This window comes from Podarcis vaucheri (assembly GCF_965113315.1).
Source record: "Podarcis vaucheri genome assembly, chromosome: 7".
Lineage (NCBI taxonomy): Eukaryota > Metazoa > Chordata > Lepidosauria > Squamata > Lacertidae > Podarcis > Podarcis vaucheri.
Window position 1 is genome coordinate 55965109 of NC_138765.1, and position 17253 is coordinate 55982361.

Sequence of the window (17253 nt, forward strand, 5' to 3'; positions counted from 1 at the left end):
AGAACAATGAATGTCCCTGGACAGTATTGCAAGTCCCGTATCCTTTAGCACATGCATGCTCCTCTTCCCCTATTATTCCTTCCATGAAGGTAGCAGGAAAAAGTTGCATGCTAGAATACTAACCCAAATTTAATCACTTCCAAGATTTTCTGGGTTTTCGCTTCCAAGATTTCTGGGGGTGTAAACAGTCCCCTCCCCCATCCAAGAATTAAACAACATGGAAATGAATGCTAAATATGTGCTATGTTCCATTAGTTTCCTGGAAGTGGCTTTTATATCATGCAAAAGCTCAGATATAATGCAGAAATTAACAGTTAGGGAATCGTCAGGGAAATGGAATAAACTGCCATGTCAATGCAGCGTTGCACTACATAATCTTCCAAGGTATCTTCCAAACTGATTCCTGGGATAGATGTCTCATATGGAACCTTCTTCCCTAGCAGCAAGATTGGAGAAAAAAATGAACCCTGGTATGACTGAAGCCTTCCATCTCAACAAGATTTACCTGATATTATTTGTTTCTCTTCTTATCTCCCTCTCTCTCCAAGGAGCTCAGGATTGCAAACATAGGTCCTCTATGCCCCCTCCTCATTTTACCCTCACAACAACCCTAGGCTGGACATGGTAATTAGGCCAAAGTTGCTTGGTGACCTCAATGGGAATTTGAATCTATGTCTCCCTGCACATACACACCCAGCTTTCAATCCTAGTCCAACGCTCTCAACGACTACGCCATATTAGCCCCTAGAAGGCACATTTTATTAACAAAAGAAGTAACTGCAACTTAAATAAATAAAGATGGTGCTGTGGTTATTTCATTTGGTTCTCCTCCTCCATTCTCTGACCCTGCAGAAGACACTCTTGTAAGCTGAGAGATAGCTAGGAGCAACACAAGCCGCCTTTCAAAACTATAACAATGGACTGGACGGTGACAGGGAAGAAATCTGATCAGTGGGTGACAGGGCTGGGATGTAGAGATGGTTGGGAATTTTGAGAGGTGTATAAAAAGATCCACTTGTCCCCTGTGAATTGTCCTAGATCACAGTTCCATTCCAACAGCATTCCACAACAAGGGAAGTCCGGGTTATTTTGGTCACACAGCTTCTAGTTGGATGTTGCTGTCCATCTTTGGTGGGGTGCAGCAATATTTCTCACACACTTTGATCAGTTCAGAGAGGAAGAAAACCGAAGAAGCCAAGGCTGCAAGGAACAGCAAATCTACCAAAGATAGAAGGGAAGAAAAAAAGATTCAATCTGTTGCTGATATACAGGCAAGGGTGACATTCACATTATACATTCAAACAGTCATAGCTTTCCCCCAAAGAATTCTGGAAGCTGTCATTTATTAAGGTGCTGGGGATTTTTAAGAGGCTCGTATTCCCTTCCCAGAGCTACAATTCCCAAAATTCCCTGGGAGGAGGGGTTGACTACAGCCGATGCAGGATCCTCCAGCTGTTAATGGACTCCAACTCCCATCAGCCCCAGCCAGCATTGCCAATGGTCAGGAATGATGGGAGTTGCAGTCCGATAATATGGAGGGCATTCCAAGGCTGTTTGGAGTGTGTGTGTGTGTGGGGGGGGGGGGAGATATCATAGTGCTCCCACCAATGTCTTTTTTTGGTGGTGTGGGTGTAATCAGGGATCAATTGGGCTTGTATTCAGAAGAAACTAGGTTGTTCCAGGAGTTTGGAGGGGTGGGGATAATTTGGTTTCCCAAGCCTCAGAGGGGAGAATTCTGTTCATCATCATGCCATCAAATGAGGTCAGGTGTGAGACAAATAAAACCTTAGAGTCTGCTACTGGTGGCTCCTTTGCAAGTATAGCTTCAGCTTGTTCCCCCTCAAACCGCCCCCTGCAACTGCCCCCTAACAAGACCCATATATTCCCACTGCTATCGGGCCAACCTTCCAAGCTCCTGAAAAAGATGGGATAATTGTCAGCCACAGCTACACACTTAAATCTTTTCAAAGAAAAACATCCAATCCTCTTTTAGAGCTTCCGCCATCAGACTTACCTAGTGCTCCTAAATTCTCCGTCTGGAAGATCTTCTGTAGTGGAGGGATGTAAATAACAGCCATTTGACCCAAAATAGACCCCAAGACAGAATACAGGAACATGCGGTTTCGGAAAAGACCAATTTCTAGTATCAGTTTTGTCTGGAGGAGGGGAAAAAATAAAAGTAATTGGGATGGGGAAATCAATCCAACTTTACACATCCCTCCTTCATGAATCTAGCCTGTTATTATCAAAGCAGCTTTTGGGCAAACTCATGATAGAATCATAGAGTTTGGAAAAGATCTTGGAGGTCACCTAGGCTAATCTTCTGTCCAAGTGAAGGATCTGCAAATTGGGATGTAACTACAATAACCCTGACAGATGACCATCCAGTCTCTGCTTAAATACTTCCAGCGATGGAGAACATCCATTGCCCCAATTCAATCCAATGTGATAGGTAGATGTTGATTACAGTAATTGTAATTTGCTGGTTTTACATTGCAGTTTTACATGCCTGTGAATTTCCTTTGCCTCAGTATGGCCACTTTGGGGTTCACTGTAGGCTGTCCATTGACAAAACAACAACAGTTGTATTGATAACACAGACATCCTGGTGTTTATAAGCTGATTCTGCTAGATAGATTAACCTTTGATGTATGGTAATTATACTTCATCAGTTGCATGGAAGATAAAGTGGATGTAGTCCATGAAAGCTATGCTATAACATTTGGAGGTTTCCCCATCCCAGCTGTAATAAATTGGTTAGTCATTGAGGTTCTACAAGCCTCCACTTAAGAGGTTGTCTGTGTCCCGGTCCCCCCCCCCCGCCCGACCAGGGAAGAATGGCAGACCAAGTTGATGGACTATGCTGAAATGGCAAAATTAACTGGAAAGCTCAGGAACCAAGAAGGCAAGAACTTTAAAAAAGAATGGGTGGAAATTTATAATTTATTTAGGAGACCATTGTAAGCAGATGAAAACATTAGCAGGATTTTAAAGGAAACAAAGACTATAGACAATTTAGATGGATAAAAAAATGTTGATAATGGACTGATAGGCAGATGTAAATATTGACATTAGGAGGATGGAGGGGAGTCATGAGAGTCAGAGTAATCTCATTATGTGGATATTTAATTGATTTTGTTATACGTTTATATCCTTTAAAATCAAATAAAAATCATTTTTTAAGAAAGATGTTGTCTGTCCCTTGGGTTGAGAGGGGGAGTTCCCTTTATTAACACTTTAAGCATAAATAATAGGGAATCTTCTTTTGCTGACACACTCCTCTTTGGGCTTAGCAACCAACACCTTTCTTACCTGGGAACGACATGTCAGGGCGTTGAAGAGGTCAAAGAACACAAAGCAAGTGAAAGTCATTGTTGTGGTCCTTGGCGTTATGCCACTTTCCGGGATCTGAAAAAACGCAAGTGAGAAAACTCAGTCGGAAGAGAGGCGAGGGAGGGAGTGTGGATGTTTGGAGAATGCGCAAAGTCAGCCCTCCCATCTCACAATGAGCCCTTTGTTTGTAAAGTCACAGTCACCTTGAAAGCTGGCCTTTCTTCTTTTTTCGAGGGAAGATTAGAAGGCCCTGCAGTGCCAAGGAGCCTTAAATCTATATGCGATGATTGATGGGCTACAGGGAAATAATTAGAAGCCAGGCAAAAAAAGAAGAGAAGGAGTGTTCTGTAGCCCATTCCTACTGCAACCTTATGATTTTGATTTGCAGTGTGTGCTGTTTTCTTACAAGGGTGAAAGACATGATTGGAAGAGATATCTATAACAGAAGAAAAACCCTGTTGGGTCAGGCCAAAGACCCATCTTGTTTAGCATCCTGTTCTGACAAGTGGCCAGCCAGATAGCTAAGGGAAGCCCCAAAGCATGACTTGAGCACAAATGCACTCCACCCACCTGTGATTCCCAGCAACTGGTATTTGGAGGAATCACTGCCTCTGATACTGGAGGTACTGCAGCCATCATGACTAGTAACCCTTGACAGCCCTGTCTTACCCTCTTTTAAAGATGGTGAAAACCTTTTCTACTAGTAGCAACTTTTAAAGGACCTGAAGGAGCGTCTCCACCCCCATCATTCTGCCCGGACGCTGAGGTCTAGCGCCAAGGGCCTTCTGGCAGTTCCCTCATTGCAAGAAGCAAAGCTACAGGGAACCAGGCAGAGGGCCTTCTCGGTAGTGGCGCCCGCCCTGTGGAACGCCCTCCCATCAGATGTCAAAGCGATAAACAACTACCTGACATTCAGAAGACATCTTAAGGCAGCCCTGTTCAGGGAAGTTTTTAAAGTGTGACATTTTAGTGTATTTTTGGTCTCTGTGGAAGCTGCCCAGAGTGGCTGGGGAAACCCAGCCAGATGGGCGGGGTACAAATAAATTATTATTATTATTATTATTATTATTATTATTATTATTATTATTAATGCTTCTTTTGTTGTAACCAAATTTATGCACCGCTTGTTTGTACTAAAGTCGCATGCTAAAATTATCAATTAAAAGCACTTTTTAAAAGAGGTATTTAAACACTTTCAAAAGATTATTAAAATCAACAGTACTCTACAAAGATATTAATTCCCAGACTGGGTCCCTCTAACCAAGGGAGCCCTGGTAGCCCTGGGAGGGGAATAGGGAGCGTCCTAACCACTCTCAACACCTTAAACAAATTCAGCTCCCAGAATTTGGGGAGGGGGGAGCTGCGACTGTTGAAAGTGTTACCAAAGTGCTTTAAATGTTTGGTGTGAGTGTGCCCTTAGTTACCGCTTGTTTGGAGCACAGATGCAAGTGCCACATCCCCTTTCTCACCTCTTTCCAAAAGACAAACATGGTTCCACTGATTATAATGGTGGCTGACAGGAAGATCTTCAGAATCAGAGACCTGCTGAGAATCGTATCAGTGATGCTCCTTGGAGGTTGCTTGATGGCATCTTTGTCCACTGGTTCAACACCCAAACTGTTTGCCAGGCCCAGAAAAGAAAAAAAAACCACAAAAAACCCAAGCCATTGTTTTATTAGCACAGATTCATTAGCTATTTTATTTTTCTGGGAAGAAATAGGCAACTTGCACAAGGAAACCACAATGTAAAGTACTCAGTGAACGACCTGTACTGACCATTCTGTTTCCTCTGAAATCTAAGTCTGTGACTCAAGGACACCACTTGGGCTACAGCACTGTCAGCCCAGACAGCAAGCTGACTCCCAAAAGCCAGTCCTTACCCACCAAGTCCAAATGTCTACCTCAGAACCCACTCACTGGTCCAAACGGTTTGTCTCTGGTCCAACAACATTGCCTGATCTCCAGCATCCTTTTCCTGATTGGAACCAAGCTACTTTCTAACACACACACACACACAAACCAAATTTTGGCCCTACCATTAGACCTCCAAGGTTTCTTGGTCCAGGGTATCAGAGAAGCCAGTGCCATCAGAGACGGAGTCTCCAATGTTGGATCTCCTTCTCCTGGTATCAGAGCTGTCGGAGAGGTAAATCTGCAGTGAGGTGCCCTCCCAAGAACCTTAAGTATTTTAGAAGAGAATTGTGAAGGCTTCCAGTATGAATCCTGCCCCCCCCGGCCAATCTTCCTGTGTCCTCACCTTTGTGCTGGGGGCCCATCCATTATGATATTGATCCACAGGATTTGCATAGCGTTGAGCGGGTTTGGCAAATTGAAGACTGTTGACAGAGCGATCAAACTCAGTGCCGAGATACTCCTGCCATGAACACAAAGAGTGAGTGAGTTAAGTCTTCATGGATATTCTGTGGCCCTGATGGAGGTTGATTCTTACGTGGTTTAAGCAGTGGCGGAGGAAGCCACTTGGGCACCCAGGGTGGTGCGAGGTGCCCATAGGGGCAGGACGCTCTGTGGGGCCTCCAAGGAATCTGCCTGCCTCCTCCCACTCAGCCGCCCTACAGCTGAAGGGGAGGCGGCGGGCGGACCATTTGGGGCAGTATGGAGCCTGCGGGCTCCCAAGCCACCATGTCACTCCAGGAGGGACGCATGGCTCGGACATGCTACAGGCTCTGCGGTGAGTGCCACCTGGCATTTTGTCACGCCCCTCAATGATGACACCTGGGGTGCTCCGCACCCCCTTCCTCCGCCCCTGGGTTTAAGTCAAGAACGACTTACGTGCTGAGCTGAAACCGAACAAAATTTTTAATGTTGTAAAAGATGCCCTTTCCTTCCTCGATTGCACTCCTGTTGGGGGAAAAGGAATAGTGTGTAAACTGATATCCATTTATGGGACAACCAAGCTCTGGATTTTGGGGGAAGCAGGAACTGCCAGTGCTGCTGAAAGGGCTCATCCACACTTTGTTTCTAGGCACAGCCAGGTCCATGGTTTCAAGCTCTATGTCTGAGCAACTTTTCCTCCTTCCTGCTTTCCCCAGGAAAACCTGCTCTTTAACACTGAATTGGAACAAACAGCAATTTGGGTTTTCCACGGACTGCCATTTGTTCCGATTCAGAGGTAAAGAGAAAGTGCCAGAGGGTGGTGGTGGTAGTGCTTGGACAGGGAGCTTTAAAGTGTTGACATGTACCTAGAAACACAGCACAAAAGGGAGTCTGGATTAGCCCTAAGTGCAGAACAACCAGTGAGGCAAAGATGGCACCATGTATTTCACAGCAGGGGCAATGACGTCATTTCCTGAAATGCTGGTGGGAAGATAACGAGGAGGGAGCCAAGCTAACCTTTCTTGAGAAAGAAACCCACAATGTGGGAGCAGCCACAGAAAAGACTCTCACTCTTTGGACTACCAACCATGCTTTTGATATTGATGGTCATTCTAGGGGTCCTACCAGCATGTGCGCATAGCCCTCATCTTGCCACCACCCAGCCCCTCCCCAGCCCAGTCCAGCCAAGCGACAACAATAGCAGGTCCAGGACGGAGGCTGTTTGTGCTCTGTGCTGTATGTCATGTTTTATCATGCTGGTTCTGTTTTTAGGTTTGAATGCTGTTGCTAATGTTTTGCGCTCTTCTTCCAGAGAACTTATTTTATGAGGTGTCTCATAAATATAGTGAATGACTAAATCAGCTTCCCCTGCTGAAACGAATGTAGAAGCCAGAGCAAGATGAGAGACGCTGGGATGTCTGATGTGCCTCTTAAGAGCCACCTACATGATGGTTGAGAAGTTGTCATCGACAAGGATCATGTTTGCCGCCTCCTTGCTGACATCTGTGCCCGCCTGCCCCATTGCAATCCCAATATCAGCAGATTTCAGAGCCACTGCGTCATTCACTCCATCTCCGGTCATCCCCACGATGGCGCCGGTCTGTTGCAAAGCCTGTGAAAATGGCAAATGGATACAAAATTCAGCACGTATCTATGTGGTCTTGCCCTCTCCATAATATAAAATGTCAAACACAGTTGTTTTCTAACTTTCAATAAAGAAAAAAAAAGTTAATTAAAACCAAAGAAACCAAAATGCAGTACACAGGAAGACAATCTGGAGAGATTAGCCATTTAGAATTTGGGCTTTCAGCAGCAGTGAGAATTAACAATTCTAGCTGAAAGGATAAATGGCGATTGGTTAAGAAACAAGCTTTTATTAGGTATTATTTTGCTCATGCAATCAGTTTTCATTTAAGGATGCATCTTCACGCAAATGTGATCAGCAGGATCAAACCCAACCCATAATATGAAGAAGTGTTGAGTGTTGCCAGGAAAAATTCCAGACCAGCCAATCAGGGCACACATTTTTTTAATGCTGCCTGTAATAGTCCCAGGCCAGCCAATCAGGGTACTTACAGAGGCTCACTTAAATGAAGACATGCCTACACTTGATTACCACTTTCATGATCTTTACAATACATGACCAAAGTGAGAAATCAGCAAATCACCCAGCCCTCAAAGATCACAGCAAGTGAGAAGTGACTGTGCTTGGCTAGACAATTGTACCATTGTCAACCAACAGGAGCAGCAACCACCAAAACAGAGAGAGAGGCAGGGTTCATTTCTCCCCTTCATGAGACAAAGGGATGTGGAAGAGTAGGAGGAAATGCACAGATAGTTTCAGGAAACATTGAATGCATTTCCACTGGCTATTTTTTTTTAAAGCAACTAATAAGTTTAATAAATAATAATGATGCAATTCACTGCCTAGTGCAGCCTTTCCCCTGCCAGTTGTTCTTCAGTTGTTACTGGGCTACATCTCCCCTTAGCTCCAGCCAGTGTGGCCATTGTCAGGGATGATGGGGATTGTAGTCCAAAGCATCCAGAGGGCACTGGATTGGGGGAAGCCTGGCCTAAACCCATGGATCCAGAAACTGGACTTTTCCAGCTGTATTTTGTGGTGGTTATTGCTAGAAGATGTAGTTCTGAGCACTGAAAGGCAAGGAAGATACACCTTGATTTGCAATTGCTGCTTCAGTTCTCCTTTATAGAAATTGATTCCCCAACTCCCTTATCTACGGCAAAGAACCAGCAGAGAATGATTCCCAGAACGAGTTGCAGGAAAAGAGAAGCTGTAGAAGGAAAATGTAATTTGAACAGAAGTGGGCAAATCAGAAGCAAAGTAGTGACCACCATGGTGCAGCAATCAGAACTAGCTTCTCTGGGAAAGGGACAGACTTGTGGCTTGTTTGGGGTCAGCAGATACCTTTATGATTTTAAGTTTGTGTTTTGGACTTGTTCGGAAGAAGATGGAAACCTGGATGATGAGGGGAGAGAGAGAGAAAGCAGATCTATGTGAGACGGCTGGGGTTTTAAGAATGAGCACACACCATGCGTTTTGGAACCCCTTCAAAGCGCCATTACATTTTTGACAGTTGATGATAGTGCTGATTCTGTGGTGTTCTCCAGTTCCTCCCCAGACATAGCTTTCATTTTCCCATTGCAGAGGCCGATATTTCGTCCTATGAAGGAAAGGGAAAGGATATGGCTGACCATCCCAATTGAGGCAGAGACGGCATTTGACAAGGGATTTCTGACAGAAACATTCCACCAAAGTCTACTTCTAGGTCACCAAGTTGTCACCTAGCCTTGCCCCTGGAGCATCTTGAACAGCCAAAGGCAAATCCAGCCTCGTGGGAGTAGAGGCAGAGATGCAAAAAAAATGTGTACAGCAAGAAGGGAAATGGGCAGTAGAGAGAATCAGCTGCGATGTTCAGCGCGATACAATGAATTGTGTTTCAGTGTAAGCAGAACATAAGAAAAGCCCTGCTGGGTCAATGGCCCATTGAGTCCAGCAACCTGTTCTCACAGTGGATGATAAGATGCCTTTTGAAGTCTGCAAACGGGACCTGAGTATAACAGCATCCACATCACTTAAGCTCACCAGCAACTGATATTTAGAAGCATATTGCCTCTGACAGTGGAGGAAGAACATAGCCATTGAGACTAGCTGGCACTGGTAGTGTTATCCTCCATGAATTTGTCCAAACTCTCCTTTAAAGTCATCTCAGTTGGTGGCCACCACTACTTTCTGCGGGAGCAATTTCAATCATTTAACTACATGCTGTGTAGAGAAGGCCTTCCTTTTGCCTTCGGCTTCATTGAATGGCCCTGAGTTCTGGTATTATAAAGGTAAAGGGACCCCTGACCGTTAGGTCCAGTCACAGACAACTCCGGGGTTGTGGTGCTCATCTCACTTTATTGGCTGAGGGAGCCGGCGTACAGCTTCCAGGTCATGTGGCCAGCATGACTAAGCCACTTCTGGTGAACCAGAGCAGCGCATGGAAACGCCGTTTACCTTCCCGCCAGAACGGTACCTATTTATCTACTTGCATTTTGACGTGCTTTTGAATTGCTAGGTTGGCAGGAGCAGAGACTGAGCAACAGGAGCTCACCCTGTTGCGGGGATTCGAACCGCCGACCTTCTGATCGGCAAGCCCTAGGCTCAGTGGTTTAGACCACAGCACCACCCGCGTCCCTTCTGGTATTATAAGAGAGGGCAAAAGAAAACAACCAACTTCCCACTAGCTGTTCTCTCTCCTTTGTGCATAATTTTATACACCTCTTTCACATCTCCCTCCTTTCCTTGTCCTTTCTCTAAAACCCAAAGCCCAAAAAGTTGCAAGAAGGTGGCATGGTTTATCTTGCTCACCAATGGCGAGGGCTGTTTCCAAGGCATCTCCAGTTATCATTTTCACCGAAACTCCTGACTCAATGAGGACTCGAACAGCTTCCTTCACTCCATGCCTTGGAGGGTCGATGATTCCCACAAGACCTAAAAATGTCAGCCTGCCCAGTTCTGGACCGGAAGCCAGGGCAAGCACTAGGAAGGAGCAGAGAAAATGACAACAGACCAGGTTATTTCACGCTGCCACTCAGAAAGGGAAAGGGGCATAACTCAGTGGTAGAGAATCTGCAGAAGGTCCAAGGTTCTCTCTCCAACATCCCCAGGTAGGGCTTAGAGTGACTCCATGCCTGAAGCCCTGGACGGACAGTGCCAGTCTGTGTAGAAGACGATATTGAGCTAGATGGACCAATGGTCCGACTCTGTATAAGAAAGCTCCAGATGTGGTTGGACTACAACATGCGTCAGCCTCAGCCAAAATGGTCAATGGGCACAGATGATGGGCATGCAGGCCAACAATATCTGGAAGGCATCAGGTTGGCTACTCCTAAGCTAAAAGAACACAAGCATGAAAATATCTCAAGTCAAGAAGTGCTTGGTTCTTATAAGCCCAAGCGAGAGGGGTGTGTGTGTTCCCCAGGTGTTTCTGGGATGGGCAGAAGCTACACTGCAGCATAAGATAGGAAGGCAGAGTGTAGCGGTACAGGCTCCAGGTGGCAATGTGGTTGGGCTGTGGCTCAGGGAAAAATGGTCCAACCTCCAGCATCTCTGTGTGGGGCTGCAAATGTCCTATAGGGCTTAGGTCCAGACTATCTGAAGGACCGAATTCTCCCATACAGACCTGCCTGGACTCTGAGATCTTAAGCAGAGGCCCTTCTCTCAGTCCTGCCACCCTCACAGGCATGTTTGATGAGAACGTGGGAAAGGGCCTTCTCAGTGGCTGGTCTCAGGCTTGGAATGCCCTTCCTAAAGAAGCTTGGCCAGGTCCCACCTTGTTGTCCTTCTGCCTTTGGGGAACTGACTGCTTTTAAGGAAATAGCTCCTAGTACTATGGTTCCACCCACATTGTTCAACTGCTGTTTAACCATGACCTATTACATGTTCTTAGCTATGTGGGTTTTATCTGTATTTAATTTTTGTGATCCACCTTGAGACCCAGAATAATGTAAGGATGATACTGATGGCTCTTGAAGACACACGGCTGGTCAGTGTCAACCATTCTGAGCCAGAGGCATATGGCACATGGCATATGACGGCTTCCTCTGTCCTTCAGCATTCAGGTGCCTGGTGTTTGTGTGTGTGTGGCATAACAAGCTGGAAGGGATGCAGTCTGGATGCCCAGCTTGTCAACCCACACAAGACTCAAGCAAGCATAGGGGTGGGATGAGGTACAGCCATAAACTGACCCCTCAGGCCAAGTGATCCCATGTGCTTCTCTTCCTGAACATAGACGGACTTCTGCTGCGGTGTCATTGGGAGGGAGATACCACCACTGTTATACATGGTGCAATGCTGCATCACTTCTTCAAAGGCCCCCTTCATAAAGTAGACTTCTTCTTGACCCTATGAAATGAGGAAAAGAACAATTGAGGAAGGGCCATAGCCTAGTGGTAGAGCATCTTCTTTGCATGCAGAAAGTCCTGAGTTCAGTCCTCAGCACCTTCAGGTTAGGGCAGAGAGAGAGAGAGAGAGAGATCTTTCTGGAACTCATCACAACAAATCTCTCTGTGTTGTGTTTTGCCTAGTTCTACCATTTTCTAGATCTACATCAGGGGTCAGCAAACTTTTTCAGCAGGGGGCCGGTCCACTGTCCCTCAAACCTTGTGGGGGGCCAGACTATATTTTGCAGGAAAAAAATGAACAAATTCCTATGTCCCACAAATAACCTAGAGGTGCATTTTAAATAAAAGGACACATTCTACTCATGTAAAAACACCAGGCAGGCTCCACAAATAACCCGGAGATGCATTTTAAATAAAAGGACACATTCTACTCATATAAAAACATGCTGATTCCCAGACCATCTGTGGGCCGGATTTAGAAGGCAATTGGGCCAGATCCGACCCCCGGGCCTTAGTTTGCCAACCCATGATCTACATATTCCCCTTTCAGAGCTACAGTCTGCCGAGTGGTTTAACAATCAATCCCTCTTAGCAAGGAACTCTGGAAATTGTAGCTCTGTGAGGGGTATTTTAACAGCTCTCAGCACCCTTAATGAGGCACAACTCCCAGAATTCTTTGTATCATAGTGCTTTAAATGCCTGATGTGAATCTGGTCTGTTGCACCTATTGCAAAAATGTTTATGGAGTTTTTAGGAGTGACATAACACACACAAAATCAGACAGGTTGATGATTTCCAACCATCAACACCACACCATGTATGATTAGAATGCTGGACTTGGATGGAAGAGACACATAGGTTCAAATCCACTCTCAGCCTTATGATGGGTAATCTTGGGACAGGTACTCCAATTTCTCTGAGTCTAAGCACCTTCACAGGCTTCTTGTGAGAGTAAAACTGGGGTGAGTGAATGAGGGAGAGAAAGTGGGATAAAAATGTAATGTGTACTGACTGATCACAACTTGATTCCAGTGGCGTGTCATTATTCTTTTTCTTTTTCTAAAAATGATCACAGACAACAAAAAACAAGTTGCTTGCTTTTTACCTGGTTTTTCAGAGCACATTTGACTGCCATCCATTTCTGCTCTGAGCTAAATGGGATCTCCTTCTTCCTTATATAGATGTCTTTTATATCACTCAGTTCCATCTAAAAAGGGGGGGCATGGAGAGAGAGGACCAGGACTTTAGCACTTAATAATTCTATACATACAGGAGCGGTAGAGCTCAAAAGGAATGGCTACCATTCAATTTTAAATATGCTGAACGTTAATGACAAAATGCTTGTTGAAACCCTGAAGAGCTGCTGCCAGCCAGTGCAGACAATACTGAGCTAGATGGGTGCAATGGTTTTACTTGGTTTAAGGCAGCATCTTGGGCTTCCAAGTTCTGATGTTTTTGAAGTGTGACTCAGGCAATATTTAAATACAGTTGCATGCTTCCCATTTGCCACATGGTAAGAAGCGGGTGGCGCTGTGGTCTAAACCACCAAGCCTCTTGGGCTTGCCAATCGGAAGGTCAGCGGTTTGAATCCCCACAACAGGGTGAGCTCCTGTTGCTCTGTCCCAGCTCCTGCCAACCTAGGAGTTCAAAAGCACGTCAAAGTGCAAGTAGATAAATAGGTACCACTCTGGCAAGAAGGTAAACGGCGTTTCCGTGAGCTGCTCTGGTTCGCCAGAAGCGGCTTAGTCATGCTGGCCACATGACCTGGAAGCTGTATGCTGGCTCCCTCGGCTAATAAGGCGAGATGAGCGCCACAACCCCAGAGTCGACTGGACCTAATGGTCCTTTACCTTTACCTTTAAGAAGTTCTCAGGACATCATGACTTGTTTTTCCCCTTTCCTTTCCAGAGAGGGGTCATTGGAAGCTTTTGGTGACCTTGCAATATTTGCTTTATTACAAATGAACAGGGATGGCAAACATTTGGCCCTCAACAACGGCTGTCTTCTACTTCCACTGTTGGAGGCATCAACCCCAGGTTCTGGGAGTTGTAAGTGGAGAAAGCTGCTGTTGCGCTCAGTCCCTGTTTTCAGGCTTCCCATACAAATCTGGTTGGCCCAGACTGAGCCAAGGGACAGATACAGAGGCTTGGGGCAACTTCCTCCATGGGACGGAGGTATCCTCCCCATCTGTTTCCTTCAAAACACTCTAGAGGGATCTCCAGCTTTCAAGAGTGCATCTCGTAACCCATTGATTGAACCACCACTCAGAGGTGTAGCTAGGGGAGATGGGGGGCACTGGGCGCCACACAATGGGGGCGGCACCACGGGGCCTGCAATGTGCCCGAGTCATGTGTCTGTCCTAGGAGTGACACAGTGGCTTGGATGCCTACAGGCTCTGTGCTGCCTGAAAACAGCAGAGTGGGGTTTGCATCTGCCTGCCGAGCTGAGGGGGAGGCGGTAGCAAGGCTCCATGCAGTACACCCTGCTCTGGCTTGCTCCGTCCCATGGGCGGTGTACCCCACCCCTGGGTGCAGGGCATGCACACCACCCCAGGCGCCTGAGCAGCTAGCTACACCACTGCCACCACCCAACCATCCCAGGCTATCAGTCACTCTTCCACTTAACAAAGGAGTGTCCCTAAGGATACCAGCTTGCCCAATGCAACACCTATATCAAGGAGATGAAGGGAAACCATTTTTACTGTGCGACATGGTCCAAGAAGGTGGGTAGAATACTGTATTTTTGTGTCTATAAGATGGCCCCATGTATAAGACACCCCCTATTTTGGGGGACGCGGGTGGCGCTGTGGTCTAAACCACAGAGCCTAGGGCTTGCCGATCGGAAGGTCAGCGGTTCGAATCCCTGCAACAGGGTGAGCTCCCATTGCTCGGTCCCTGCTCCTGCCAACCTAGCAGTTCGAAAGCACATCAAAGTGCAAGTAAATAGGTACCGCTCCGGAAGGAAGGTAAACGGTGTTTCTGTGCACTGCTCTGGTTTGCCAGAAGCGGCTTAGTCATACTGGCCACATGACCCTGAAAAACTGTCTGCAGACAAACGTCGGCTCCCTCAGCCAGTAAAGCGAGATGAGCGCTGCAACCCCAGAGTCATCCGTGACTGGACTTAACTGTCAGAGGTCTCTTTACCTTTACCTTTTATTTTGGGGGACTCAGATTGAAGAAAATGGTGGAAGATGGCTGAGAGTATAAGATGCCCCCTAATTTTTGACATTATCTTTTAGGAAAAAAACCTAGTCTTATACACTTATACACTTATTTCCACTGGGCAAGTTTCCTTACACTTATTGAGTTTTGAGGATCACTGCCAAGATCACTAAGTCAGGTTGCTCTCTGGCTGCCTTGAGTTTATAATACTATAATTCTGTTTCAATTCTGCCGTTGATAAATGGGCAGATCAGCTGAATGCTAAATTCTCTCTCTCATTTTTGGCAACCATGGTAAGATACCTTACCGGATCAGCTGAAGACTAAATCCTACCTTCATTTTTTGGCAACCTTGCTAAGCCATTACAAATTAAACTGAGCCGATTAAATCTAAAACTTAATAAGCACCCGGGGCTTGCAACAGCCACCCTACCTTCATTGCCAGGGCTATCAGGGCCCCTTCAGTTGGCTGCCCCATCACAGTCGTCTTCCTGATGATTGCATTGTTGGCAACACAGCCAGCCTGAAAGAGATTTGCTTCTTTGTGACATTTGCTCGGCAAATGAATCAAATGACTGTTATGCTTAAGCCCTGGGCTCAGAGATTGCTCGGTTGCAAGTGTGATGAATTGTGATGAAGTGGCTCCAGCAAGTGTTGTAAGGCAGACTGATAGCCTGCCTGGGTGATGGGCCATTAAAGGAACAAAGGAAGTGGATCTATGTGAGATGGTAATGGGTGTCCCCCCCCCATTCGTGGGTAGTTAGAAAGACAAAGACAGAGTTGAGAGCAGAGAGTTTGGAGTGATGTGAGCTAGAAGAAAAACAGCAAGCCTGAGAGAGGGAAAGAGAGATTCTGTTAGAATCTAAGACACTGGCTATGGGAGGAAGCAAGGCCCTCTTGGGGTGTTAATGCTGTGAACCCCTCCAGCATTTACTCAGGTGGTATATATGTACAAATAATCCACATTTAATAAAGACACCCCAGTCTCCACTATGCCTCATTTCAAAAGAAACACAAACCCTGGATAAGCACCTGGAACTCCCACAATCTCTCATCGTTCGGAGATTGGGGTGGCGTGCAACACAAGCAAGGATTGAAGTCTGTGGTGCCATCTTTTGGGCCGGGGTAGGAAACCTTTGGACCCTTGGCTTAAATTCCAAAGTCCTCTGCAAGTGATCAGGTTAGACATCTGCCAGGAGTGATCTGTCTGTTCTGTATCAGCTCAGTGGGTAGGGAGAGAAAGGGGAGTCAGAGAGAGAGAGAGAGAGAAGGGGTGGTCCTACCTAGTCTGACTCCCACCTACCACTGGTTCAGCCCCACTGCTTGCCAATACGCACCCTCCACCCCATTTATTGCTGAGGCATGATTGCCCTTAGCAGTCAAAAGGTTGCCCACCCCGTTCCATCAACACCGGAAGTCTTATCACATTGGTTGTTTAGCCCATCATGTCTACTCTGCTCCTCCTACGAAATAATAATAACCCAGGCAAATAACTTACCTCCACTAATTTCCCCACAGAGATGTTTGAAAATTCTTTGATGACTTCTCTGGAGGGTAAGAGACACACATCTCCTTCTCTGTTGTACCCAACTCCGCTCACCTGGAAGAACAGAAATCCAGAAGACACCTGCAGAGGACATCCAACTCTATGGCCAGCTGACATTATTTAATGTTGGAAAGAGGAGTGTACATTTGGAGACACAGATATCTTGTTAAGGAAAGTGGCATTTATGGATTGAAGTTAATTGGCAAAGTGAATCAGTAGTCCACTGGAAGTGAAATTATGGGTTTATGAGTGATAATAAGGGAGAGGGGTTTTTTCTTCCAGTTTTGGGCTCCCCATCTATGGAATACTTTCCTTATCAAGGCCGATCTGGTACTGACATTAACATCCTTTGGGTGCCATTTTAAGGCATGATTGTTCCCTCAAGCATTTGAGAGTAGATTATTATTATGATGCTCATTGCTCTTTCTGTGCTACATTTTTTTGGCGCGGGGGGCGCGCGCGCATTGTTGCTTTATTATTAAGCTTGACAGTTGTTTTAAATTATGTATGTCAGTTACTAGAGATGTTTTGAACCAGGCAACAAATAAATCAGATTAATATTCATTTTATTTATTTTATATTCTGCCTCTCTCCTCATTGCAGGACCCAAGACATTTCACAGCATAAATCATAGGCAACTGAAAACACATGACAAATGAAAGTATTTTCTTAAAAAAAGCAACCAAAAACAAATAAGTAACCCTACTTAAAACAGCACTGAAACCATTTAAAAGCACATCACTACCCTTGTCATCTTATAAAAAGACAAGATCAGAGTGCTATCAACCAAAGAGGCTTATAGGTTCAGAGTTGTCTTGTATTACAACTGACAGCTTTGTCCAAACCGCTGACTGTACCTCTGCCTTGAATCCATCTGAGGTGACGAGCTGAGTGACAGTCATTTCATTGGCTGTCAAGGTCCCGGTCTTATCAGAGCAGATAACATTGCAACAGCCTGAGGAGAAGAGAGGAT

At 45.8% G+C, this 17253-nt stretch overlaps 1 protein-coding gene across 1 annotated transcript in view; it reads right to left on the reverse strand.

The window, feature by feature from the left end:
- Positions 1-251: 251 nt before the first annotated feature.
- Positions 252-17253, reverse strand: part of ATP2C2 (ATPase secretory pathway Ca2+ transporting 2) — a 36955-nt gene continuing 19953 nt past the window's right edge. Inside the window, exons 13-27 of the mRNA XM_082233326.1 lie at positions 17138-17235; positions 16233-16334; positions 15168-15257; positions 12680-12781; positions 11419-11575; positions 10040-10210; positions 8752-8849; positions 8594-8644; positions 7113-7279; positions 6124-6192; positions 5591-5707; positions 4803-4950; positions 3313-3408; positions 2015-2156; positions 252-1218 (exon numbers count right to left, since the gene is read on the reverse strand). Coding sequence (XP_082089452.1) covers positions 1094-1218; positions 2015-2156; positions 3313-3408; positions 4803-4950; positions 5591-5707; positions 6124-6192; positions 7113-7279; positions 8594-8644; positions 8752-8849; positions 10040-10210; positions 11419-11575; positions 12680-12781; positions 15168-15257; positions 16233-16334; positions 17138-17235 — 1733 coding nt within the window. The 3' untranslated portion in view covers positions 252-1093. The remainder of the gene's footprint in view (positions 1219-2014; positions 2157-3312; positions 3409-4802; positions 4951-5590; positions 5708-6123; positions 6193-7112; positions 7280-8593; positions 8645-8751; positions 8850-10039; positions 10211-11418; positions 11576-12679; positions 12782-15167; positions 15258-16232; positions 16335-17137; positions 17236-17253) is intronic.